Genomic DNA, 26,791 nt, shown 5'->3' on the forward strand with positions numbered 1-26,791 from the left:
GAGATCGCAGCTTTGGAGTCAGCAGGATCTGCTCTGGCGGTGGGGGGGTTGCAGGGAGAGCTGGCTGCCCCCTGAGTTAACCCCTCGACTGACCGGCCACATTTAGCAATGTGCTCAGGGTTTGCACGTGGTGTGGTGTCCCAGGGTTAAGCCCATGGACTCCTCCTGCCTTTTTGAGCTGATTCAGAGTGAGAACCGGCAGCCAGCGCAGCGGGGTGCAGCACGGGGCAGGGGGGATTGCTGCTGGGATGTATGGATGGATAAACATGAGCCTGCTCCCACCCCCCTGAGGAAAGGCCCCCCCCAGCACAGTATGACACCAAGAAACCAGCGTGTCCCCACCAGGGCTGGGAACGCGAGTGTCCCTCCCATCACCAGCTCCCCTGGGACACGCTGTTTGCATTCACACTCCAGGTTTTTCTCTGCTGTAAAGCCTTGGGGAAAAGGCTGCTTTGAGAGCACTTGGAGGAACCGTGCCAGGAAACCATCTTCCCAGGATGGAAAAAAGAGCCAGACAGCATGTTTGATAACACGTGTTCCCCAGTGAGATGTTCCCCCCTTGCAAATCCCCACATCTCTGGACCTTCAACCCCAACCGGTGAGTGCCACCAAACTCACCGATATCCAGGGGTGCTTCAGAGCCTCCGCTGCCGTGATGCGCTTGGATGGGTTTATGGTCAACATCTTGTTGATGAGATCTTTCGCTTCAGGAGTGACCGTGTCCCACTCAGGGGAGGGGAACTGCCGAAGCAAAGGGACGAGGGTAAGAGATGGCAGGGAGCAATGGAGGGAGCAGAAGCCCTTTTGCACTTGCGTTGGTTCTCCTGCAACCCTTTTCTCCTGCCCGTGAGACAGGTTGGAGAGACAGTAGCAACTGGAAAGAGCTGCCAGCTGGAAAACTGGAGAGCAGGGGTGGAGGGAGCAAGGTGGAAGGCCCAGGACAAGACCTATCTGTCCTGCAAAGTGGACCTGAAATATGCCAGCATGTCCACCTGGGCACGGCAACTTGGCCAACCCTCTGTGACCAGAGCAGAGGAAAGAAACCTGCTCCTGTCTGTCTGAATTTGTCCTGGTTGCTCTTCTGGAGCAGCAGACTGCAACAGAGGGACAGCAGGAGAGAGGGGAGACAGTGAAAGGGGGGAGCAAGACAAACCCACTCACATCATAAGCCCCGGCCTTGATCTGCTGGTAGAGTCGGTGCTGGTCTTCATCCCAAAAGGGCGGGTACCCAACTAGCAGGATGTAGAGGATGACGCCTGCCCGGGAGAGGAGACATGGGATCAGTGCGAGAGAATTAATTGCTGGAGGTATGAACCGACCCAGCCTGGGGACTAGCCCAACTCAAGCAGAGAAACTGAGAAATTAGGGAAACTGGAGGATTTGCTCCCTGATTAAAAAGCAAAAGGCTTGTTGGTGGGTCCAGCTCCATGCTGATGTGCTCAGTGGCTGGGGAGGTACATGGCTCTGGCAGCCACCATGCACAGCCTCAAGCCAGGTGATGCGTTAGGGCTGGGCGATGCCTCCTCCCCATCACGGGTGGAAGAAGGCTCCCCTCTGGCTGCAGCTACATGGAGGTGTTGCCTGGCTCCAAGGGCACAGCAGGGCAAAAGAGCCAGTGTCTCCCCTGCCTGGGGGCTCTGGGTGCATAGCAAGGAGGCTGATCCTTCAGAGAAGGGTGCTACTGGACTGGGAAAGAGGGTGCTGCTCTGGGGACAGCCCAGGGTAATGTGCCACCTCTTGGGTAAATCCTCCACCCTGACCTCCCCGAGATGTGTCTAGGGACTGCGACCTGGGACATGCTGGATCAACAGCCTGCCTCATCCCACACAGCCCAGCCCAGCTCACTCCTGATGTTTCAGCCGCGGTCTGACTTACCGCAAGCCCACAGGTCCACAGCTTTGCCGTAGGGGTCCTTCCGGAGCACCTCGGGGGAGAGGTATCCCGGGGTGCCAGCGAAACCTGGGACAGACAGCCCGTCACGCACCGCTGGCAGGCAGCCCCCATCCCCGCACACATCGCTGGTGCCCAGCCAGCCACCACGAGAGCCGAGAGCCCTGGCACATGCCGAGCTGGCGGGACGGGCACCCTCCCTCCAGAAACCTCTTGCAACTCCTGAGAGCAGAGCAAACCATGGCTTTCTGCCAGCGGCAGCATCCAAGCCCCATGGTGTAGAAGGCTGGGGTGCTCTGGCGTGCACCTCCAGCACTTGGACGAGGCTTTCCTTCCCCAGGTCTGCCCCTGCCACCAGCTTGTCCAGCTCACCAGGACATCTCGGTGACTCACTGAGTCCCCACTAAGCTGCTTGCCTGTGTCCTGGATCAATACCGCGTGTTTCCAGGGGCACAGCTGGAGCCATCAAACTCCTACTCATTCACCATGCCTCCTAGGCTGGTGCTGCCGGGGCACTCCCACAGCCTGGGGTTCAGATCCTGGGGATGCGTGTCCCTCCTGGAGCCCCCCCTGACCAAACACACCAACGAGGGCTGGAGGATGCCCCACCTCAGGTCAGTCCTACTCACCAAACCACGCTTGCTGGTCCCCCTCCACCTCAATGGCAAGGCCAAAGTCAGCCAGCTTGACAGCAGCACCCTTCAGCTTGGATGCCAGCAGCAGGTTCTCGGGCTGCAGAAGGAGACGGGCGTTGGAGAGGAGCAAAACCCACCCCCGGGTGCTCTGCTGTTGCAGGCGGGGGGACTTCCCAGCACAGCACAGCAGAAGGTCAGGGCTCTGGATGTGCTCCCCAACTGCTTTATCCTGCTGTGTGTCCCGGCGTCCCTGGATCCTTCGAGGACCATGGACTGCAAGGACCTCCCTACCCCCTCTCCCTTGTGTTGTTTCACCCCAAAGCTGGTCTTTGCTCTGTGGCTTTCCAGAAGCCCTACACGGTGTTCCTCCCTGCTGTGTTTCAGCTGCCCTGGAGGATGCTGGGCATTGCTCCACAGGGTTTTGCATCGCAGATGGGGTCCCCACATCCTCCCCACACTCAGGCCCTTCCCCTGCAGCTCCTACCTTCAGATCCCGGTGGACCACCCCCATCTGGTGGCAGTGCAGGACAGCCTCCAGGATCTGCTGGATGCAGTGGCTGTGGGAGAGAGGAGAAAGCTCAGTGGCTGCGGGAGAGAGGAGAAAGCTCACAGAAGTGTCCAGCGAGGCAGAGTTTACTTAGACACTTCTACTTGGCTGCATTTCATCCCTCCTGCCCCTCTACCCATCGCGCTTCCCACCAGCAGCCCTGCAGCACAGGTCAGTGTCCCCCTCCACCGAAAGCCACACACACCCATGGAGAGCAGCTGTAACCCAGTAAGACCCCACCAGAACTGCTGGAGACCCCGCCGTGGTGAGCAGGAGCACGGGGGCTATGGTGGAGCCCATGGGGTCCCCAGAGAAGCAATACTGGGGAGCTGGGGACCAGCGGTGGAGTCGCAATGCCAGCCCAGATTTGGTCTCCAAGCCCAGGCAGAGCAGATGCGCTCCTCAGACGCAGAGCTAACCTTCGCTTCGGCCCCATTTCCCTGGCCTCCTCTAACACGGGTGGCTTTCGCTGCATCTGTTCACTTTATATCTAGTTCATTAAACCTCAGGTCTGCTGCATGCGTGAGAAAGGAAGGAAAAAAAGACTGAGGCGATGATCACTTCTGCTCCAAAACAGTTGTGTGCAAGGCAGAAGGTCTTTATTTACATGTATTTTATTTTATTTGTATGACACTAGTAAGTGGATGGGTTGTAAGTGGATTCAGTGCGGGCAGCCCATTAAATGAGATTGCTTTCTGCCTAGAAATAAGGGATATTTCCATGCAGACAGAGGTAGCGTAGAGCTTACCACCTCCTTGGACATTAGTACCGGCTATGCTTATCCTGGGGGCAAAGCCAAGAAGCACAGTGATATCTGGAGACTGGAGAGGGCCAAATCACGTCCCCTCAATAAAATGAGGCTAATGCTGTCTGCTGGCTGAGCTGCAAGGACCAAAGGGGTGGCTGAAATGGTACCCAGCCCTCTGCCTCTGCAGTAGGGTACCTGGAAAGCGCCAGCGGGAGCGTGGGAGGGAGCAGAGCTCCAGCACATCCTCCCACCCAGCCTGTCTTGACTGCTCCTCCTTAGTGCTTTCAAGTGGTAAATGCCAGAGAAAGGCTTGCAAATGACTGTAATGCAGCTGCAAGGGGAAAAGGTGAGGACTGCCCCGTGTCTGTGTTATCACGCTCCTGGCTGGGGCACCAGCCTGATGCTGGGCTTCTTCCCTGCCAGCCCAGGGACCCCCACTGTCCCCTGCCCAGGGAGCCCCGCTGTCCCCGCTCCTATGTGGGGAGGTCAGATGTAGGCTATGCCATCAGTCCGGGGAAGGAGGATGCTACAAGCAATAGCTGGCAACTGCCTGGTTTGAGGAGGGGGACCAACCCTGCGGTAACACACGCACTTCTTGGCACAGGAGCAGAGTGAGTTAAAAAGAGGTTTTGTTTTTTTTTTTTGCACTACACATCTGGTTTATGAATACGCACTGTGGAGCAGCTGTAAAACACCTCCCAGCACAGAAGGAGCTTATGCTGCAGAAAGTCAGCCACGTAGGACCCTGGGAGGGAGCAGCTCGTGGGAGAAGGGGACAACTGCTGTCCCCTCCATGGCCCAGCGTGTGTCCGTGCTCACCTGGCATCTGCTTCGCTGTAGTACTCCCTGGCCACAATGTCCTCAAACAGCTCCCCACCGGTGACCCTGCGAGAAAATGGGGGGAGTCACGCTTGGCCATGTCAGCGCAGCACGCAAGGGAGCTGGATGGATTGACAGCACATTCAGCCCTGGCAAACCCCCCCGAAATGCCACTGCACGGTGCATGGGGGGAGTGTAGGGGTGCAGGGCAGGGACCTGCCCTCTGCCCGGCTTGGGGGACCCAAGCTTGGTTCAAACCCAGCCTGTGGGAAGGACTTGGGTGAGGTGGAGGACAGGGGAGGGGGGGGGGGGCTGCTGGGGTGCAGGGCACATCTCCCCAGGGTGGAAGCATGCAGCTGGCGGTGGATTAAGAGGTGCATTTAACCATTACTCACAGGTCAAATATCAGGTAGTGGTGGCCCTCTTCGGAGATGCTGTCATGAAGCCTCACTGTGGCAGAGACAGAAGGGTTATGGGGTATGCCTGGATCCCACCCCGCTCCCCGGGAACACCTTTACTCCCCTTTGGGCACAAGCAGGAGCTGGGGAAGAGCAGAGCAGGGCTCTTTCATCTCGCTCCTCCTCTTGCTATTGCCGCTGGCAGTGGGGGGGTGGGTCCCTGCTCAAGAGGGGACCCCAGCCATGGCCCCAGCCTCTGGCAGCGGTGCAAGGCTCAAAGGTCACATCCAAATCAGGGACTGCCCAGGGCTGGTGCCTGGCGGAGGTCCTGGGCAGCTGCTGGGCTATCTTGGGTGCTGGGCAGGCTGCAGGCGTGGGTGCCCCCAGCCCTCTGCCCCATCAGGAGAGGTGCCCGGGCACAGGGAGAGCTCAGCCAGGGTGCTGGGCTGCCAGCCCTGGCACCGACGGGGCTTTTTTTATTTTCTGCTCGTGACCTTCCTTTTCTCCTTGGGAGGTCTCAAGTCAGGGATATCCAGGAATCACCACAGGATGAGTTTCCTTCGGAGGAAGCGCTCTCCCCATCTCCTCCCGCAGGGTTGGCATCTCGCCCCGCTCATCATGCCGAGGGGCACCCTCTCCCCTTGGGCATGTCTTGTCAAATACAGCCCGATGCAAACCTGCCACCCTGCAGCAGGGTTCTGGTTATTCAGGCTCAGAACCCTGCTCACAGCTTAGCAGGCAGATGTGCAGCGAGGGGTCAGGCACAGAAACAGGTAGGACATATAAACAGAGACTGGTCCAGCATCCTCTGCTCCCCACCTCATATTTTGTTCCGATTTTCCTGAGGCTGTAAATATTTAACCCTTCCTCTCTGCTTACCTGATTTCAGCCTGATACAACTTTCAACATCTTTGAGATCTTCGGAAACCAGGGAGGAAAAGGAAACATTCAGATAAATGATTTTCTGGGAATTTTTGCTCCTAGCCCATTTCACCGCAGCTAAATCAGCTGAGCCCTGTATGGAAACATCCTCCAGACTCGAGTCTGAGCTGGGAGAGATAACGAGCCCTGCCGCCGAGTGCAGATGCTGCGCTGCATTGCTTTTATCTCCCAGGCCAGAAAATGCCGCTTGGCTGGTCCTATCCCTCCCCCCAAGCTCAGCGGACAGATCCAGCAGCTGTCAAGAGCAAGCTGCCAGCGGCATCGCTTCACCCCGGCCAGGGCAAGGGGCAGAGGAGGTCTGCTGAGCTGGACGGCATCCTTCCTCTTGGTGTCTCCTCCGGTCTTGACTATTGACACAATTTTCTCATCTTACTCCCTGGTTATCCTTCCCCGCTACCGGTCTCCACAGACATCCCCTGTGCTTCGACACCGGTGTCTGCTCCCTGTTTTTCTCCGACACATAATCCCAGCTTTTCTGCCTTCCTTTGCTAGAGGAAACATTTTTCCTCCCGTTTCATCTCACCCAAGAGGGATTTGGGGGTATTGTGCCTGGGACCCCGCAGAAGCCAAAGGGTTCAAAGGGGTATTAGGCGAGTTCAGCACAGATAGGGCCAGCATAACTATAAGCAGATGGTCCGGATACATCCCCTACTTGGGGAAGTCCCAATGCCCATGGCTGCCAGGAGCCAAGAAGTTATAAGAAGGAGCAGCCGCTCTAAATATAGCCTGATCCTACAAGCATCTGTAACTGACCATAGTCAGAAAGAGCTGCGCCGCCAAACCACTCCAGCTCAGTGCCGAGAGCCAAGGCAGGAGCGGGACGCAGCTTCAGGACTGAGGGTCAGAAGATGATGGGTACTCGGAGTTCAAATGCCAGGGCCGGGTGTAGCCAACATTTCCTCGATAAAGCAAGACTTCCCTGCAAGGACACGTAACTTGGGGAAACAGCAGCTCTCCCTGATACATCGCCCAGCGCCGTGGATGTGCTGTGGGGTCCTAGGGACCTGGACCTGCCCTTCACTGCCTGTGCGTGCCTTTCCACACAAGCCTCTCCTCCAGGCACGGTGCAAAGCACAGGTTGGTTCCTCCAGGATCACAGCAGCAGCACCACATTCCCATGGGAGACGGAGGGACCCACTTCGCTGCAGAAAATGAGCGCGGGGCCAGCAAAGCCCCTTGGCAGCTGGTGTGCTTCTCCCAGGGAGGAATGGAGAGGGGTTTTCTGCCTCGCCTTCCCCATGCCCCTGGCAGTGGTGGCTCCTCTTCCTCTCAGGGCTGGTCTGCAGCAGCACAGCTCAGTTCCAGCTCCTGGGTCGGTAATTAGCCAGCTTGTGCTGCGTGCAAGGGAAGCTGTGAGCCCAAGTTTCCAGGCAGCAGGAGCAGTGGGGGGGTGAGGGTGTGGGGTGGAGGGTGGAGAAGAGCCTCCTGGGTATAAATAGCAGCGAGGTTGGGACTCATTAGGATCTCATGCCGTTAACCCCTTCCAGCCCTGTGCAGCAGGGTTGCTCGAAGCCCGCCATCTCTGCAGGTCATGGCCAAGCAGTGAGGTGTGCTGCAGGGATGCGGGGGGAAGACACAGGGAGGCTGAACCACAGGACAAGGTATTTCTGGCCCCAGGGACCCTGCCAGCCCCACAGGCAGGTGATGAAGAGCGAAGGGAGGAAGACAGTGGTAGGGAAAACCTGGGGTCGGGCTGGGAGCCCGGGGAGCTCTGGCTGCATGGCCCAGCAACCGTCCTGCAAGTCCTCCTGGGGTGGATTCCTCCAGTTTTAGCATTTCTTGCTATTCACGCACTTTACAGCGCATTTCCTTTGGCTGTCAGCAATCCCCACGTGTATTTTGGTGCAGAGGAAAGGCCACGGCTTCTGCTCTGACCGGGGGAAGCTGGACTCCCCGCGGGACCCCAGAAGGGCAGCTCCTGTGCGGGGCATCGTCCTGCCGGAGCAGAGGCAGGGGGAAGGACAGCAGCCGGATACTGCGGGGTCTGGCGCCTCGGCAATGCAGGGGAGACCTGCCACGCTGCCATGTGCCTGAGACAGATGGAAGCTGACAGGCTTTTTCCGAACTGAAATATTTATGGAGCGGGAGCTGCATGGCTGGTCCCAGCGGCCCCAGGTCCAGCTCCCTGGATCTGCTGCAGCGGTTCCTGGGGAGGGATGGATCCAGGCCATCCGGAGCAGCAAGGGGGCCAGGGAGGAGCTCAGCCAAAGGGGAAATCTCCCAGCTCCTGGCTGCGGGATGCGAGGGCTGCAGAGCTCTTGTCCTACCCCCAAATGCTTTCCCAAAAGCTGCAGGATCCCACCATGGTCAACACATACCAGGGTGCAGCGGAGGGGAGCGGGGGTTCATCCCCACTCCTGCTGCCGGACCATCCCCAGGGACCGACAGCCTGCATTAGCATCACTCTCAAGGCTGGGGTTCGGGATTTTTTTACTGCAGTTTTTTCCCCTCCCATCTCTCTCTCCTTCTGGCCTATTTTTGTCTTTGCAGGGGCTCAGGAGTTTTCCTGAAACAGCTTTTCCGAAGGAGGCTACTCTCAGATGGACGGTCGGTGGGAAAGTCTTCGCTTCCCCCCGCCATCGCTCCTCCTACACGCCCTGCGCTGCTGCTGCTGCTCGGAGCTGCAGTCGCTTTTTGGAGCATGCAGAGGAATACAGCACCCGAGGGGGGGGAGTAAAAATAGTCCCTTGCAGCCTACTGGGGCCCCGCTTCTCCCTAAGGGAGCTACGGCCAAGTGGGTTAGTTAGGACCTACTTCAATTCCCCCGTGTTCGGTGGAGGCCTTTCTTCCCATGACCCCGTTTGAAGATGCTGCCTCCCCGTGAGGAAGAGAAGGGATGGCTCTGCTGATCAATAGGGCGGGCTGCCACCGAGCCCCTTTTCCATCTCCGGGGTGGTGGCCAGCGCGCGAGGGAAGGACAAACAGCCAGTGCTGCCGCGGGCAGGGCTGAATCATTGATGGGGACCCCCCAGCCCTGGTGGGGGCACGGGAGGGCAGGCGGGCAGTGGGACTGGGCACGGAGCACGGGCAGGTTTGCTCAGCTCCAGGCTTGGCACGCAGCGGAGAGCAGCATGCACTTACCAATGTTGGGGTGCTTCAGGAGGCGGCAGATCCGGGCTTCTCGTTCCAGCTTCTGGTGATCTGAAAGAGGCAATGGTCCTAAATTAGGGTCTGGGGAAGGGAATAAACCGCTCTCAGCTCCTGCCGTGCTCTCTGGGAGAAGCTGCCAGCACGGGAAACCTGGGGTAAGGAGCAACTGGCAAGGAGCAAACCCATCCGTTTGGGGTTTTTTTGCTAAAGGGTTTGGGGACATGCTGAGCATCAGGGTCTGATGGACAGTGTCCCAGCACGGATGCAGACCCCAGCCAAGCCCCCAGAGACCCATTCCATAGGCAGTCCCGGGCTTTGGATGATCCCTCACCCTCCTCTCTCCCTTCTCTTTGCTGAACAACCCCTGATCACCCCCCGAATACCCCGGAGCTGCCTGGGTTATCACTGCCATCAGTGCCTGTTCCGTTTTCTCTTATTCAGCCAAGCACAGGCAATCAGCAAGGACATTTCTGGCCCCACATGCTACAATTTGAACAATCGAAGATAGAGCCAACCAGCGAGAGATGTCAAGAATGAATCTGGGCTATCCACTTCACTCCCCTTCTCCATCCCCAGCCATTTCACGTCAGGTTTTTGCTCTCCGACATCGCAAAACCCTGGGTCTCAAAATTTGCTTCGCTCTGGTGCCTGTCTCCAAACAGGCAGCACGGGTCCCTCTCCCCGGCTTTCGCCAGGCTCGGGGATGTGAGGCAACGGAGCTCTGGGCAAAGCAAGTTGAGATGAGCCAAAAAAGCTTCCACCCTGGGGCAGCTCATAATGAATCTTCAAATAATTTTGCTTCTTATTCCCTGCCTCTGTGCTTTTCTGCCTCCTTATACCTGACCCAGCCACCCTGCTTGGAGGTGCCTTGTCTGGAGGCATTTCGTGCTAGCAGGAACCCAGCAGTCAGGAGAAACGGTATAATTAGGGCTGCTCGTCTCTCAGCGCTATCGCTGTTACCTGCAGGTTCACACCGCAGACTCTCGCTCTGCATCGAACCAAACCTGGGTGTCTCCAACCTCTGAGACACGAAGGATACGCAGACCCTTCCCTGCGGGGGCTGGAGCCTTCCCCAGGGTTCAGTATCCCCGGTCCAGCGACCGCGGGGCTCAGCATGGGCGAGTCACCCCAGGGCTTGGGACCAGTTTTGCAGCCTGTGTTGGGATCCATGAGCCGAAGGCTGGGACAACCTTGGTGGCCTCGTTCAGCTCCCCACGGCATTCCCCCCGAGTGGGGACAGTCTCCCCAGGGTGGGACACGGCGAAAGGGAGAGGTTGGGATTTAGGCTGTTGCTTTTCGCAACCAAAGTCCACTGTGGGGTGGAGGACAGGGACGGGATGGAGGGACAATGTGACCAGTGTGGCAAACACTTCTCTCGGGAATGGGGGAGCTGCTTTCTGCCCCCTTTTTGCTCCTGCTTGACAGTGATCTTAGGTGAGTCACCGATCGTCACTCTCTGCCTCAGTTTCCCCATCTGCAGCATGGAGGCTGGGGCCAAACAGCCCACGGGGAAGCCCAGCATTGCTGGTGTCCAGTAAAGCTCCTTTGCTCGCTTAGAAGACGCTAGAGATCACAGGAGAGGGAGGTGAATGCGACCCCAAGTATGGAGCGGGTCCCAGCACCGCTCTGTGTGCCTGCACACCACTGCCAGCCGAGCCTTCGGCTGCACAGGGGTTAGCGTGGCCGCTGGTGGGGGGCAGAAGGCTGCCCCATCCCCTCCCTGCCACAAGCCACCCAACTCGGCTCTGGCTCTCCGGCTTAGCTGCAGCAGCAGCAGTGCCGTGCGGCTCCCCCCAGCCGCTGCCCCCCTCTTTGTACCCTCGCAATCTGTTGCCACCAAAATGCCTGTGAAGGCAAAACCCGGCACAGGCAGCTTGGCGGGGAGTGCTGGGAGGCTGGTGGGGTTCGATAAACTGCAAACAGCACGGGGAGGGGGTGGGAGACCAGCGAAAACCAAGCGAAATGGAGAATGGATCAGGGAGTTTAAAGGGGGGCAGAGATGGGGTCACTCTGAAGAGGAAGGGGACAGCAGTGGGGACAGAGCGGCACCCAGAAGAGGCTGGGAAAGGTGCCTATCCCTAGGGGCTGAGGGCCAGGGACCCCTGCCCGGGGACCCCCAGGCAGTCCTCAGCAGCGATGCCCTGGCAGGACAAACCCCGACGCATCCAGCTGGCCTTCGAAGGGCGAAGCCATGCGGGTGCGGAGGAGGCTGCCGTGCCTGCGAGGCTGCAGCGCCTGGGGACGCAGCCCCGGTAAGCCCAGCTCTTCCCCTCGGCACACCCTGGAGCACGAGCACCTGGAAGGAAAGGTCCCGGGGGAGTGTGGCCATCGCTCCCCCCGGTGCCAGGGGCTCAGCTGCGAAATGCAAGGGGAAGAACTGCCTGAAATGAGCCATCCCACCACCCAGGGAGCGAGGGCAGTGCGTGTTCTGGGGGCTCTGCTCATTCCAAGGCTGCGTGGGTCCCGCTTGGACAGAGCTTCCCTGCCATCGCTGCACAGCAAGGACAGGCTGGGCACGGGGACAGAGCCCAGGGCTGGGTCTCCGGGTCTGTGGTTTTCTTTGAGCATCCCGTTGATACAACCCCTGCACGGGGCTGCAGGCTGGCAGGGGATCCCCCTGCGCGTGCAAGTCCCCAGGACATGGCTTGCAGGGACTTTGCACGTAGGTGGGACGGCTCTGCCAAAGCAGCGGGGCAGACGGACAGAAGGACGAAAGGATGGGAATGTCCCTCAGGCAGAGGGGTCCTGCAGAGCTTGCGGGGCAGCTGCCGTGGGTCAAGCATCCTCCCACCCACACCACACGGTGAATGCTGCTGGGGGTAGCGAGCCATGGCCACAGCCCCTCCTGCCCCACAAATCCAGCTGCTGCCTCGACCTAAAACCCATTTCTCTTCCAAAAACCCCAGTTTCTCTCCTGCTGGCTCCCCATGTTGGCAGCCGGGAGAATGTCTGAAGAGACCATGGGGATGTTTCGCAGTTCCTCTCACCTTGCCCCCGATCCCTCTCCTCCCTGCACACCTGCCCTCCTGCTCTTTGTGTGTGACACAGCCAGTGGCACATCCCGGTGGGGATGTGTCCCTTTGGGGATTGCTCCCAGCCTGGGGAGTGCCACCCAGCCGTGCTAGCACTGTAAAAATAGGGGGAGTTCAAGAGAAGAGGATGGAGAAGTTTATGGTTGGACTTGGTGATCTGAAAAGTCTTTTCCAACCTAAATTATTCTACGATTCTATGAGAGGGGCAAACTGCCGGACCAGGCAAGCGGAGGCAGGGAGGAGCAGAGGGAAGGCAGCTCAGTCTGCTCCTCCATGCAGCCCTGCAAACTGGGAGGCGTTTGCTGCCCGCCCCGCTGCCAGCTGGGGTGCGCAGGCAGGAGCCGAGTGCCGAGGCCAGCACTGCACACCCTGCCCGGAGCCCGGCCACCGCCCCGAGCTGGGAGCCTTTGCCTTCGGAGCAAGGGGAAGGTCTGCATCCCCAAAGAGGGGGGGCAGCTGGGAGAGCTCAGTGCCAGTGCTGTGCCACTTTGGCAGCGCTGTGGGAAGGAGATTGCAAAGCACTGGTTTAATTTGAGGTCAGAAAGGAGTTTGTCACTGTTTTCTGTGTTTCATTTTTGCCTTCGGAGGTAAGCAGTGGCGTCAGGGAGAGAAACCGAGGGAGGGAGTTAATTAAACCTTCCCAGCAGGGCTCTCGCTCCCGGCACCCATCCTGCGCTCCCCAATGCACCCAGCCAGGAGGAGCCGGAGCCGGGGACAGGGCAGCTGCTGTCCCATCCTATCCAAACTCCTCATCATAGCTCCTCTGGCAGATGCCTGGGGGCAGAGGGGTCCCTGCCTCGGGGCAAGGGCTGGCTGAAGTTTTTCTGTGCCAGTTCAGCTCAGCCTTGCCCCAAGGACAGACCCACTAGCACCTCTTCCAGCAGCAAAGTAGCCAGCGTGCTCCACTGGAGTGATTAATTGGATGGCAGCGAGGGGTGAGGGCTCATCTCCATAAAGGAATGAAATCAATCCCCCACCCAAAGCACCTTCCCGTTTCACTGATGTAGGTACACTAGTACGGAAATCCACAGCCCCTGAGAGCAGGGATGGGGGGTCAGTGGGGGCTCTCTCGGGGAGGTGATGCTCCCAAAATAACTGTGCTACCCAAAGCCTGAGGCCAGCAGTTTGAGTTGCTGCAAGGCTGTGACCATGATTTTGCCATGACATGGTGTGCAGGGTGGTGGTGGGGGCTCAGGGAAAGAAATGGGGTCCTATGCCTCCCCAGGCAGGTTGGGGTCCAGGAGCCCCCCAGAGCCCTGGCACAGCTGAGCTGCAGGTGCAGCCCTGAGATCAGAGGGGATGCAGTGAGCAGCCACCAAGATGTCTCCTCGGGACGTTCGCCCCATCCGTCAAGGAGCTCAGTGTGTACCGCAGTGGAGCTGGGGTGGAATAAGGGGGTCCCCCACTGCACATCAAACACCCCCCACCTCACCACACATCAAAGGTACCATCCTGGCACCATGCAGAGGGGACAAATTCCCCGCTCTCCAAACCCTGCTCGCCTCTCGCCTCCCCGAAAACGCCCCCAGCACCTACCTCGAGCAGACAGCTTCTTGGTGTTGATGATCTTGGCCGCATACTCTTGTCCTGCCAACACCTTCACGCATCTCCGAACAATGGAGAAAGCGCCCCTGGGAAGACAAGAAGCCAGAAGGAGAGATGAAGGGCTCGGCATGGGCGAGGGCACGGCTCAGCCCTGACGCGCCTGTGGGGCGAGGGGCAGCCACAGGCAGGGGAATGGGGGACAGGGATGGGGATGGAGATGTGTCCTGGCTGGGAAGGGGCTTGGAGAAAACACGGAGGGCTCTCAGTGAGCTTCCCTGCACCCCTGTCCTCGGGGGGTGATGGGAGCAGGCACACGTAGACCTGGGGATGAATGCAGGATTCACCCCTCCATGCTCCCCTGGGACACCCCTGGCATCATGCACCTTTCGTCCTCTCCCTCCCAAGCTCTGCCCTACCTACCCCCTGGGAGAGAAGGGGCAGTGATTTATCGGGGGTGCTGGCTCCCAAGGGACACCAGGATGGCTGCAGCTGCCACGCAGCACTCGGCCACTTCACTTTTATCCATGTATGTGTCTTTGCATGCTGTAGACCTTGCAATCACGGCAGCACTTTGCAGAAGCGAGTGCGAGCACCAGCCGTGGGTGCAGGTGAGCGCTGCAAGGTTCCCCCCCAGCTACAAACCTGTGGCAGTGGGGACAGCCCAGGGGACCCTGCGAGCAAGGACCACTGGAGCCAAACAGGACGGGGACTGACGATGCTGTGGCTTGCACACACGTGAGCCAACATGCGGGGGTCTCCTGAGACCTGGCAGCTCGTTGCACTGAAGGCACATCGGCGCAATGCTGGGAGCTGCAGCGTTGCACACACGCACACACGCGCTCCAGCCCTGCTGAGCACAACCTTTGTACCAGGTTCTCTTTCCTGCCAAACCCTTCCAATCACTAAAATAACTACTATCAAAAGCAATCCCACCTCCTGCCCCACCTTCCACCCGCTCCCCATCACCCCGCTCCTGCTCCCTGCCGCGGAATAAAAGGCCGCAGGCTGGCGAGCGGCGGCGGATAATTGATTTTACCGGTGGGGGCGGGTGGAGACGAGCAATTTGGGTTTGCATGTGATCTTTAGAAGAACAGGCGAGCGGTGGGGTACGGAGGGATGAGGTTGGAGCCCCGGCGGAGACGGCGGCCCACGCGCCCAGCGCTGCCATGCTGCCGTGCAGACCATTGCTCGTGGCACGTGCCGGGCAGGAGCCAGGGGAAGAGCATCCCGCCACTTCCTGGCCTCCCCGTCCTGCCATTTATTCCTGGCTGCTGGAAGAGCTGAGCCATTAAGATCCCTGTAGTCTGGGGGGGGATTAATTGGAAAGGGGGTCCAAAATGCTTTGTATCCAGCTTGCCATGGGTGAGGGAGACCAGAGACATCGCCAGCCCCACAGTGCCACTCTCCCCATCCCGCCAGGAACCCCACACTGCCCGGGGTTTGGGGGCTCCTGTGAGTCCCTGTGACCCATCTTTCTTATTTTTTTCCTAAAGACACGTGTGCTGCTTTTGCAGTGCCAGGAAAGCCTGCAGCAGCGCGGCAAGCAGGGAAGCCCCAGCACCCACCACCTCAGCTCAGGGTTTCTACCCCAGCCACGGGATTTCACTGTGGGACCTGACGTGGGGTTGGAGGGACGTAGGTGTCCCAGACCCCCTGGAGTCTGGGGACCCCCGGCCACCCCTGGTCCCACTGCCCCCAGCCACTCGCTCATCCATGTATTCAAGCTAAACAGAACGGCGGGGAAGGGGGAGCTGTGGGAAGTGGGATGCAGCAGCCGAGGACGGGATGCACCGCACCGGCAGAGCACAGGGTTTCACACCCCCGGCTGCATTCGTGGCTTTTGGCTCCTCCGGGGCTTTTTAACAGAAATCAAATGTCTGTCTGTGCTCCGTGAAACACAAGCGAGACCCTGTGAGCCCAGAGGGAGGACACGAAGCGCTGGGCGCTGGTGCAGGACACCCGGGGGTACAGCACGCTTGCCATAGCCCCATCCCAGGCCCAGTCAAGTCCTTCGGGGGTCTGCGCTGGTCAGGACCCCCCCACATTGGGTGTTTGACCTCGCTGGCCATTTCACAGCAGCCAGGCTATGCTTCCCGTGCCAGGCTGCTCCCATGCTTCCCGGTCCCATGTGGGATCTTCCCAGCCTGAGGGGAAAATCCCCTCTTGGCTCCACCTAAGTTCAGCATCTCCTTCCCCACAACACAGGCATCCCCCCTGCACCGGCGGCTCGCAGGGCAGTGCGGGCAGTGCAGGGGGTGCCAGGCAGGGAGCTCAGCCCCATCTTGGTGCAAGAAACCCCTTTGGAAGGAGACGTGTCCTGTTCCCTGGCTGTGGGCAGCGGCACGGGTCCCTTCTCTCCCGGAGCACTGGCTCTTTGGATGGGGCCGACACCAACCCTGGTGACAGCTGGGGGCCCCCGTCTCTGCCTGGCTTGGAGATGGGGCATTCATCCTAGGTGAGACAGCACGTCCCAGTTTTAGCACTGGGTGGGTACATCACCTGCAGGGCCATGGGTAGGGACCATGCCCGTGTCCCTCCTGACGGCTGCTATTTCAGGGTGATGCTGGACCCACAGCCCAGCAACCAGCCCTGTCCCTCCAGCCCCGAGCCCTGGCACTGCTGGGTCCCAGCCCTGCAGCCCCTGTCCCTTGGTCCCCCGTGCCAGGCGTGGCCCCCGTGCCCTGTCCCCACGGCCTCCCCTCGCCAGCCCAAGCAGCGGCTCTGCCACCGGGATGCTCCAGTTCTCCCTTTTTCGCACCTTCCCCGCCAGCGTCGGGCTGCGCTGCTGCCGCCCTCCCTCTCTTCAACACCTCCTCCTCCTCCGAGGCATTTTATCTCCTTTCTAGAGAGAAAAGTGTGGGCTGGGGATTTTTTGTTCCTCCATATATATTTTTTTTTTTTCCTTTTTAATAAAACCCCTCTCCTGCAGATCCAGGAGCGGAGGGGCTGATGGTACCGCTCGGCACGGTAATTGTCTCCAGCCTCTCCCTGAACCTGCCGTGGGGGCGGATTCAGAGGCGCTGATGGAGCTGCACTTCATGTTTGTCCTACTCCGGGGGTCCGTGGGCAGGTCCCCCCCACGCTGCCCCCTGCCCTCGTCCCAGTCTGCTCCTGCAAGCGTGGGGTGGCAGTGGGGATCGGAGCAGCCCCTCACTTGCTTGGCTTTGCAGGGGCTGCTGTGGGAGCAGGTTTTCCACAGCTCCATGTCCTCCACTCGGGACAGATGCCCTCCCCGTGCCTGGGAGGTGCAGGAATGCACCAAGGGCTCGTGCCCCACAGGACAGGCTCTGCAGACCCCCCTCCCCATCTCTGACACCCCACAAAGCCCCGTCGTGGTGCTACCATTAAGTGTGTGGCATCTTAAACCCCCGGCTTGCCTGGGTGGCAGGATGGGTGACAGCCAAAGAGATGGCAAAGGAGCATGGTAAACGCAGCAGCATGGCACCCAGCACCTCCCCTCCTGCCAGCCAGGCTCAGGGATGCCCCGTGCCCCCCCAGCAGACCATCCCAGTCCCTTAGGGACAGCAAAGTCAAGACGGAGCCTTTCTGCTCTGAGCCCCTGCGGGACGCTGCTCCCCTTCAAGGTCTGGATGGGGGAGAGTGGTGCTGCCCACCCTGCCTCGCCCCTGCGGGGATACCCCCATCCCGGCCGCACCGGGAGCATCTTGCCGGAGGAGGAACGCCGCTTCCCACCACGAGCAGCTGCTGCAGCAGAGCAGAGGTGCAGCGCTTCTTCCTGGTTTCCCTCTCTAAACCCATGAAGAGGAAATTTCCCTATGTGAAACTGCTGATTTTTGAATGTGCCAGGATGTGCTGGAAACCATCGCGGTGGAAAATCCCCGACCAGCTCCATGGCGCCGTGACCAGCCCAGTGAAGCCCCTAACTCGTGAACATGTCTCAGTGCTGCAGTGGTACCTGCCCCGCTGGAGCAGAGGGGAAAGCTGTGGAATGCTGCAGGCTGGGGACCCTGCCCTGAGCTGCGCTGCCCCTGCATCACCCCGGGAGGTCGGGTGGGCTGTGCTGGCCGGGTGCGATGCTGGCAGGGGGCTGGCGAGCCGCTGCGCCAGCTTTGCTCCTTTATTCATGAACGTGTTAAAAAGCATTTGACAAGTTGGTTTTACACCGTGATGCCGGGTGGTGTGGGCAACCCCCGGGTCTGGGTACTCAGCCCACCGTGTTGGTGCCCACCTAGCAAAGCATCGCACCCCAAATGCCTCTGGGAGCCCTCCTGATCCTCCCCCATCATGCCTGGCCTGCAGGCTCCTCTCCACTTCCCCGCAGCCGTCTCTGCCCAGCCAGGGCCCAGCAGCCTCCCCGCAGGCACTCAGCAGCCACTGCCTCTCCTGCCCACCCCCTGCCCACCCCCTGCCACCACCGCAACGCCTCAGAGCCCAGAAAAGCCGAGAAACCTCTGGAAAAAGCAGGTCCCAAACCCCACCTTGCCACCAGCTCCCTGGCGGGTGCCCGTCCTCCCACCCGCCACGCTGGCTGGGACTGTCCCCACTGCAGGGACCTGGTCCCCAAGCTACTGGTCCCTGCCAGCCGCCCCAACGCCAAGGGGATGGATGTGCATGTCCTGGGACCAGGGGTCTGCTCGCCTCCAAGGAGCTGCACTTTGTAGCAGCAGCCTGGTCCCCCTGTTTGGCTGGGGAATATTAGCAGCGTTCAGCCTGGCGCAAAGTCCTCCCCTGTTTCAGCCTCTCAATTTCTCCATCTTTGTCCTCTCCTTTCTCCCTCGCCCCCGTTTCGCATGCCCACGCGCGTGGGCACACATTTAGGCACGGGCTGCCCTGTGCCCGGGCGATGTGGGGCTGTGGGGCTGGAGCAAGTGCCCGTGCCTACAGGTGGACACAGCTGCCTGTCTCAGGCACAGGCACCCCACCACCCTGCACAGCACCCTGAGCCCACCACCACGCCGCCGAGCCACTCCGAGGGGAATGCGGCCACACGCCCCAGATTTACATGCCAGCTCTGAAAATAGGCACCGAAACCAAAACACAGGCACACGCCTGCTCACTTCTGCACCTCTTTAACAGCCACACGCTTGGTGAGACACGGAGCGTCCCTCTGCCCCGCACGGAGGGTCTGATATCTCCTGCTCCCCCCTGGGGTGCTCAGTGCCCCCCAGGATCGCCACGTTGTGCACAGGCATTTCTGTTTGCACGCACACGCACACACACATGCCCCCTGATCCAGGCACACGCGATGCCACCCAGACCTGCCGAGCGGAGCCCTCCCCAGCAGGAGAGCCGGCTCAGGCGGGGCTGTGGCTCACCCAGAGGACACTCGTGCTGGGACAGGGGCAGGGGTGGGAGACACCCCGGGTCTGTCCAAGAGCCGCCGGGATTCTCCGGGGGCTGCCAGGCAGGCTGAGTCTCCTGCAGGACTAGCCAAACTCCAGTGAATCTACACAGAGAAATTCCCTAAAGGAAGATGAGGGGCGCCCACTGTTTCGGCTTTGCTCTTCGGCTGTCCTGTCCCTCCTCCCAGCTGGAGAAGTTCCCGGGGGAGCCAGCAGCATCCTCTTTCAGCAGCGGCTTTTCCATAAGAGGGGCAGCCGCCCCGTCCCTGGGCAGCTCCAGCCCCCTGGGGTGACCTGAGCCCCCAGCCAAGCACCCATCAGCAGCCACCTGAACTCGGGAAGGGACAGAGCAGGCAGGGCTGGGGCTGGCAGCCCCCATCCTAACCTGAGTCCCCCCCACTGCTCCCCAGTGCATTTGCTCCATGCCTGTCTCCTTTCCCCCGGCTCCAGCCATTCCCAGCACCGCTGAGGCTCTTTCCCCAAGCGGGGCACAGCTCCGAGCATCCCAGCCCCATCTCCAACTTACTTGCCCAGTTCCTCGAAGAGCTGGTACTCCTCAGTGAAGCGATTGCAGGTGATGGTGGCCATCCCGAGGGGCTGGAAATGCTCCCTCCCCAGTGCGGAGTTTGGGGCAAGCAGCTCTCCTCTCACTCCCTCCCTCTCCGTGTGCTCCCGGGGCTCTCTCCTCACCGAGGTAAATAAGGGAATATGTTTGATTGACAAGCCCGGAGATAATGATGAGGGCAATTTGTCTTCTCAGCCTCACAAGCCTTCGTCAGCATCCCCGTCCCCATGGCGACCACCGCTGCCAGAAACGCCCTGTTTCTGTTGCCGGGGCAACTGCTTCCCAAACCCGCAGCCCGCCCGTGGGGATCAGGGCCCCGCTGGGGACCCGGCCCCGGGGGCTGCCCGGGGGTCACCCGGCTGCTGTGGGGCGTGGGGGGAAGTCTGAAATGCACATATTAAAGGCAAATGAAAGGACGTGGCAGCAGTAGAATAATTGGGGCAAAAAAGGTTTCCATGGAAACCGTGCTTTCCATGTTGCAGGAGGATGCTGTCACCCTGGCAACTGCTTCCCCCCCCCCCCAAAATACAGGCGCTGCTGGTGCCCGCAGTGGCATTCCTCTGGGGGGCTGCGGAATGGGGGACACGCTGGGGCGGGGCAGGTGGGAGCAGATGGAGCAGAATTGTGTCAGGAGAAGCTGGAGAAACCATGGCAGGTCCCCAGGTCCCCAAACTGGCCTGCCATCAGCCAGGGTCCCTTGGGGGGCTGGCTCTGATCGCTCTGCAGGGGAAGGCTGGCTGCGCCGGGGACCCGCTCCCTGCTCCCCGCTTTGCCCGCCTGCTCTCCCCACGGACCCCGGGGCTGCCAAGGGAGCAGGTCCCATGGGTCCCCCCCTGCCGCAGGGCGAGCGGCTTGGCCTAAAGCACAGCTAGAGGGGGAGCAAAAAGTCTGCGTCCTGGGCTGCCGTTTTCCTGTGATGCCCAAACCGGAGCAGAAAGGGGGGATTTCAGAGTGAGGGTAGGAGAAATGTCTGTCCCCCTCCTTGAGCTCTTTGCTGCCGAGTCACCTCTCCACTGCGTTTAACATAAAAAAGCACAAAAAGGGCAATACAAGTAGCATAACATGGTCCAAGACTGCAGGGAGAAGTTTCCCTCTCAGCCCACCTTGCTGCTGGCACTCCTGGCAGCACTCCCAGGGCACCCAGCACCCTCTCCTCCATCTACACCACCCCTTGCACCCTCCCACCTTCTGACCCCCCATCAGAGCTTTCTTCTAAGCTTTTGTCCCATTTCTGGATGATTTTGCAGCAGAAGCAGCTGCCGCCACCCCGGGAGAAGGGGCTCCCACCGCTGGCCGGGAGAGCATTGCCTTTGGCAGCTGAGATGGATTGAGTTCCCTTTCAGGCTGCCATGGAAGGGTTAAAAGGAAAAGAAAAGGCTCTAACCAGACAAAAATAGGGAGAAATCTTTGAGAGGAGAGAGAAGGAGGAGCAGAGAGAGGGAGAGAAGAAAGGAGGTGGAAGTGGAGGAGGACAGCAAGTGGTGGAGTGAGGAAGAAGAGGGGGAGGAGAGAAAGGTCTAATGGCTTTTCCATTAATTGCACTATTACCCACCTTCATCCCCACCTTGCATCCCCACATCCAGCCTCCTGCTCCCTCGTGGCCCAGCCGGAGGGGACCCTGCAGCGCTGGTGGCAGCGCAGGGACCCGATTCCCACCCATGGGCAAGGGGACAGGGCCACGGTCCCCAAGGGCTGGTGGCCTGCAGACCCACGCTGGCCATGCACTGCAGAGCCAGAGCACACTGGGCACTCTCACTTGGGGTGAGGGTGATGCACGTGAACGATCTGTGCCCTAGGGGTATGACGGTCCCCAAAACATCTCCCTGCCCATGCACATCTCCTCCCCATCCCACTCTCACATGGAAGGGGGCTTCATTTGCTACCCCTAGAGCCGTGCCTGGAGGCGGGGGGCTGCCATGGGGGCCGGTGCAGCCAGATGCTCAAGGGAGTGCTCTCCTCCTCCAGCTTTCTGCTGCCAGCCCCCAGCAGCCCCTCAGAGCCGCAGGGCAAGAGGAAGAGCCCCCCATGCCGGAGACCCACGGATGCCCGTGGGTGGTGGCGCACCCCTGCCACGTTCCCGCCTGCGCTAACGTACGTGTCCCCGTGGGCGCCGCGGTATGACCTGCCCCCCCTTCCCACGCCCACCCTGACGCTGGCACGTGTGTTCAGCCCCACACGTGTGACTCGGCGTGCACCCGTAGTCGGGAGGAAGGATCTGTCCCTTCCTCCCCCAGGGCCCTTGCTGCACCCCTGACCTCTGCACCCCAAACACCTCGCCCGTGGCAGGGACCGACGGCAAAGCCTGCCATGGGGTCCCTGGCTCCACCACGGTTCTCCAGCAAGGGTTTCTCTCTCCCTGCCTTCCTCTATTCAGTTTTTTCCCTTTTCCTTGGCTTTTTTCCCTCTCTGAGGGTGAGGGGGTGTCAGGCTTCTGGGTGCTGAACATGCTCTGCTTTGCCGATGATGTTCTCCCAAGCAGGAACCACTGCATGGCTCCGCTCCCCAGTGCCTGGGGACAACCCAAGAGGACCGGGAGCTCTGGCTGGGACCTTCCCCCTCCGGGCTGGGGGCTCTCCCACCAGCTCCCAGGGGAGGGGAGCAGTCCCAGCCCTCTCCCAGGAGCCTCAGAATCCTCTTCGGATGTTTCTCCTTGGCGGATGTTTCTCCTTGGCGGATGTCTCTTTTCCTGGCTACCCCAAGATTTGCTCCTGCAGGGCTTTGGAAAGCCAAGCTGCTCTCCTGCTGCCGTGCCCGGCTCTGGCCGCCTGATGGAGACCTTCATCCCCAGCAGCTCCTCTCCATCACCGGCCTGCCTCTCCAGAAATGCCTCCTGCTCTCCCCCCGCCTTCTCCAGCTCTACCTGCAGATATTGAGTTTCTGCACCCCAGCATGGGACTGCCCCAGGATGGGCACCTGAGGTCTGATGCTAAATCCCAAACGCACTGGACTGGCAGCTGCCCCACGGGGCTCGGCGAGGACCAGCGTGTCCCTGGGGGGGCTGCAGCAGGTCCCCCCTCCTCCCAGGGGACAGGGCTTGCATGGGTCTCAGGGAGCTTGCAGCAGTGCCTCGCACGCAGAACCAGCGGGGCTGTGAATTACATATTGCAGAGATCCCAAAATTACTGGGACAGTTTCACACGCAAGCTGGGGTCTGGGGGATGCTCAGTTGCTGTCCTCTGGGAAGCTGAATTTGGGGTTATTTTTAGATAAGGATTATAAATACCATGGTAAGGAGAGCTGATTTACATTTAGGGTTGTGTTTGCAAATGTGCCCTGTCCCTGCGGGCCCTAGAGCTCACTCCTGCGGCCACAGGAAACTGCTTTTGGCTGGGACAGGGTGTCCCTAGGGCCACCCTTTCCCTGACATCAGGGTGTCCCCAGGCCACACGCTCCCCGACACCAGGGTCTGTGGGCAGGGACCCTCCTGCAGACATGGCTGTGGATACAGGGGGACCCCCCGCAGCCACCACACAGCTCCCTGAGGCCGTCGCACGCTGGCTCTGCCGGGGGAGAAACCTCTGCAAAACCACACACCCTTGGACCCCTGGAAGGTGAAAGGACGTGACCGCCTGGCGTGAGATACAGCCCCTTGTCCAGAGCACCCTCTCCCTAGCATGAGGCACCCAGGGTGCCCTGCCACCCTCCCACCATGGCGCTTTGCTGAGATGTCCATCCTCTTTCCTGCCACTGGGCTTCTTCCCTTCCCTCTCCCTGTGGGGCTGGAGAGGCTCCCAGGTACCCCCAATCCCATGTGTCCCATCCCCATACTCATCCCCATCCTCATCCTACCCCCATCCCCATCTCCATCCCATCCCAACTCCTCCATCTCCATCCCGTCCCCATCCCAACTTCTTCCAGCCGGCAGGGTGGAGGCAGAGTTCATCCCATCCGCATCCCAACTTCTTCCAGCCGGCAGGGTGGAGGCAGAGTCCATCCCATCCCCATCCCAACTTCTTCCAGCCGGCAGGGTGGAGGCAGAGTCCATCCCGAGGGAGGAGAGGCAGACGAGGCAGACGCTACCCCTCCATCCCACCCCACTCTTGCCTCCTCCCAGCCCAGAGCCCCGATGGCTCCAGACGCATCCCCCGTCCCACCGCCTCCGCGGGGCCCCATCCTGCACGCAGCTCCTGCCTGGGGTTTGGAGCAGCCTTGGGCTTGCACAGCTCTTGGAAGGGCGGTTGGGAAGGAGGGGAGCGCTCAGCTTGAGCGTGCAAACACATCTCCCGGGTGCAGCATCAGGGCCAGGCAGGGAGCTCCACCGCCTGAGCATCTCACCAGCTGCATTAACCCCTTGGCAGCCAGAGCTCACAGGCACTCCCAAGGGGCTTGAACTGTGGGGAAACACGGGAATTCAGGATATTGCTGCGTTTTTTCCCCCCAGAGACCATTAATGAGCAGTGGTGGGTGGGGAGCCCTTGTAGTGGCCACCACCTGCCCCTTCCCAGCCCATCGTTCAGATACAGGGGGACTGGAAACGCAGTGAAGGACAACTGCTGTCCTCAGGCTGGAGGCTCCACGCTCTCCAAGCACCCAGAGATGCTCCTGCCTACTTTTCCTCTTTCTTTTGAGGGACTAAGACTTTCCTTCAACTGTTTCTTTTTGTAAAAATTCAGAATGCAACTTTTTTTAATTAAAAAAAAAGAAGAATGCAGACCCAATGCTATGGCTAGACTGACTGCACAAACCCAGCATTGGCCCAGCAGGTCAGACACTGGGAATGAAGCAAGACCAGCCGAACCTTTTCACAGGGATATTAGTAACAGTGAAGGGAGAAAAATCGAACATGTTTTCATGGAAATTTCCATTTTTGAAGAAAAAAAAAATAAAAGAAGGACTAAACTTGGATGCATTTATATAAATATGGAAATTAAAGCCGTTTCCCGAGCCTTGTCGCCGCCCCATGGCCAGCCCCGCTCTCCCGCTCCCTTCGGCAGTTCCCCCTTTGCCGTGACTCGTGCCCGAGCCCCCCGCAGCCATCACCCCCTGCCCTCCTCTGGCTCCGGCTCAGCCTGCAGCAGCCTCCTCTTCTTCAGCAAAGCGTTGCTTTATATTCAGCAAGCGGTTGGCTTTGCCAAATGGCAGCCGGCGCCACAGCCCTGCTGCCAACGGGCACACCGGCGATGTGCACCCCAGGCGACCAGGCTGCGCAGTTGAGGTAGTTCGAGGATGTGCAGCATCCTCCCGTGGCTCGCCTCAGCCGGGGTGATGCCACAGCGGCCAGTCCCCATGGAGTGACATGCTAAGACAGCCAGGGATGGAGATGGGGCTGACGGAGGAGCAGAGTTCCCCTCTGAAACCTGTCCTTGATGCCGCTGCAGGGGATGTGTCCATAAGGATGCAGGGGACTGACGGGATGGCATGGTGATGGGCGTGCGCAGCGCAGCTGGGACCAGCACACACACTGGCACACTCTGGCTTTGCAAACTCCTTCCGATCTCTACAACAAGAGGCCTCCTCTATTCTGCCTTGCTGTCAGCTTTTTTTTTTTTCTCTTTGTTTCTACAGAAAATCCCAATTCCCCCAAATAATCCAGCTAAGAGTAAGAAAAAAAAAAAACAAACGTGTCATTGCATTCTCTTCCCGTCCCCGTCCCCCTCTCACACACAGGGCTTGAAAGCACACTGAAAGGTATTCAGCGTGCACGCTGCCAATTGTCACATCTTTCAATGACAGATTTTAAATGAATGTTATTTTGCAAGAGAGAGAGAGGGGAAAAAAAAAAAAAAAAGAAAGCCCACACTGCTCATCCAAGAGCTGACAAGTCCTAACGGGCCTCATTTTCCAGAGACAAAAATAACTATTTTCAAAATTCACAGCAGGGCCTTCGCCTACACACGCTGCACCAAGAGAAACCTGTGGGGAGAAATGTAAAACACATTGTGTAAATGGAAATGCACCATGCATCCAAAATGCTTTTAAAGCTATTTACCCTCTTTCATCCTCGCCAGCTCTCCTCCGAGCACACGTACGCACGCTCACACCCTGCCGAAGGCGCGGGGGCATGGCGCTTTGCTGGCTGCTCCGGTTCCCGAGCTGCCTGGTTCCCAGCAATCGCATGGGCTGGCTCCCCATGGCAGGCGGATGATGGGGAGGTGTTTCCCCCCCACGTGTGCGCTGCTGGGAGAGCGGTGCCCATCTGCGGCGACGCAATGCCATGTGGCGCTGGCAGGCGGGAGTCATCCCCGTCCCCACCACGGCTTCGAAGTCCTGCAGCTACAGAGCAGCACATCAGCCTCTGCAGAGACCTTCTTGAGATCTTCCTTCTGCCCCAGGTTCAGCAGTGGGGACATGGGGATGGGGACAGCCCCAGCACTGGGAAAGGGCAGCCAGGGGTGGTTGGCTGGTCGGATGCATAGGATGCATGGGAATGAACATGGGTGCCTACAGCCATGCACATGGGTGGTCCAGCCAGGCAGAACTGTGGATGAAAGGGTCTGCTGGGTGGCTGACCCATGCGAAGCCCACCAGACCTTGGGGAAAACCTGCCTCCCAAATGTGGGGCCGTGAAGAACCATCTGTCCTCTGAGTGCATCCAACCACGTCTCCATGGGCCATAGTTCCTCACCAGGGCTGCTCCCAGCGACCCAAGCCAGTGGAGAGGAGAAGCCATGGCCCCATGTGAGGTCCCTGTAGCAGCAAGGCTGAGTCCTGCCATGGTGGTCTCAGGTGGTCTCAGGTCTGACATCCACGGTCAGGAATCCATCCTTCCACAAAGAAGTATAATAGGGAAACGCCATGGTCTTGGGTTTGGGCAAGACCCTCGAGTTCTGAGAGCAAGAACAAAGAAGGCAGCTGCCTGGCAGCAGGCAGAAAGTCAGGAGCACCTATATACAGGGAAAGGATGAGGGACAAGCTGCAGGCAGAGCCGCTGAGGCTGGCCAGCCCCTCTGCATTGCCACCCCAGGGTCCCCCGCTTCCTCCTGCCGTTGCAACAGCCAACACTTAAAGCTTGTGATTGCCTGCAGAGTCCTTGAGAACAGGGTGTCTCTCTTTGGAAAGGGATGTGCACGGGCCAGCCCAGCTCAGCAGACTTGTACGCCACTGCCAAGCAGTGCGGCTGAGCCCACATCGCCCTTCCTCGTCCACTGGGACCACCTCCCTGCAGCCACCAGTCCAGCCGGAGAGGAGAAGTGTTTTGGGGTGAACCCTGGAGCAAGGGAAAGCAAGAGGGTTCTGGTCACCTCCCCATCCATCCCTCTCCCTCGCTCCCACCCCGCGGCATTGCCGTCCGGAGCTCCACCCTGGCCAGGCTGGGTCGATGCTGGGGGAGTCTCCCG

The 26,791-nt window shown here is 59.8% G+C and overlaps 1 protein-coding gene across 1 annotated transcript in view; it reads right to left on the reverse strand.

Moving 5' to 3' along the window:
- The window catches only part of CAMK2A (calcium/calmodulin dependent protein kinase II alpha), a 32,982-nt gene extending 13,445 nt beyond the window's left edge, over positions 1-19,537 (reverse strand). Inside the window, exons 1-10 of the mRNA XM_059825651.1 lie at positions 19,476-19,537; positions 13,638-13,732; positions 9,061-9,120; positions 5,035-5,089; positions 4,640-4,705; positions 3,010-3,082; positions 2,520-2,622; positions 1,876-1,959; positions 1,162-1,256; positions 619-741 (exon numbers count right to left, since the gene is read on the reverse strand). Of these exons, the coding sequence (XP_059681634.1) occupies positions 619-741; positions 1,162-1,256; positions 1,876-1,959; positions 2,520-2,622; positions 3,010-3,082; positions 4,640-4,705; positions 5,035-5,089; positions 9,061-9,120; positions 13,638-13,732; positions 19,476-19,537 (816 nt within the window). The remainder of the gene's footprint in view (positions 1-618; positions 742-1,161; positions 1,257-1,875; positions 1,960-2,519; positions 2,623-3,009; positions 3,083-4,639; positions 4,706-5,034; positions 5,090-9,060; positions 9,121-13,637; positions 13,733-19,475) is intronic.
- Between the last annotated feature and the right edge of the window lie 7,254 nt (positions 19,538-26,791).

This window comes from Gavia stellata, chromosome 16 (assembly GCF_030936135.1).
Source record: "Gavia stellata isolate bGavSte3 chromosome 16, bGavSte3.hap2, whole genome shotgun sequence".
Taxonomy (NCBI): Eukaryota; Metazoa; Chordata; class Aves; order Gaviiformes; family Gaviidae; genus Gavia; species Gavia stellata.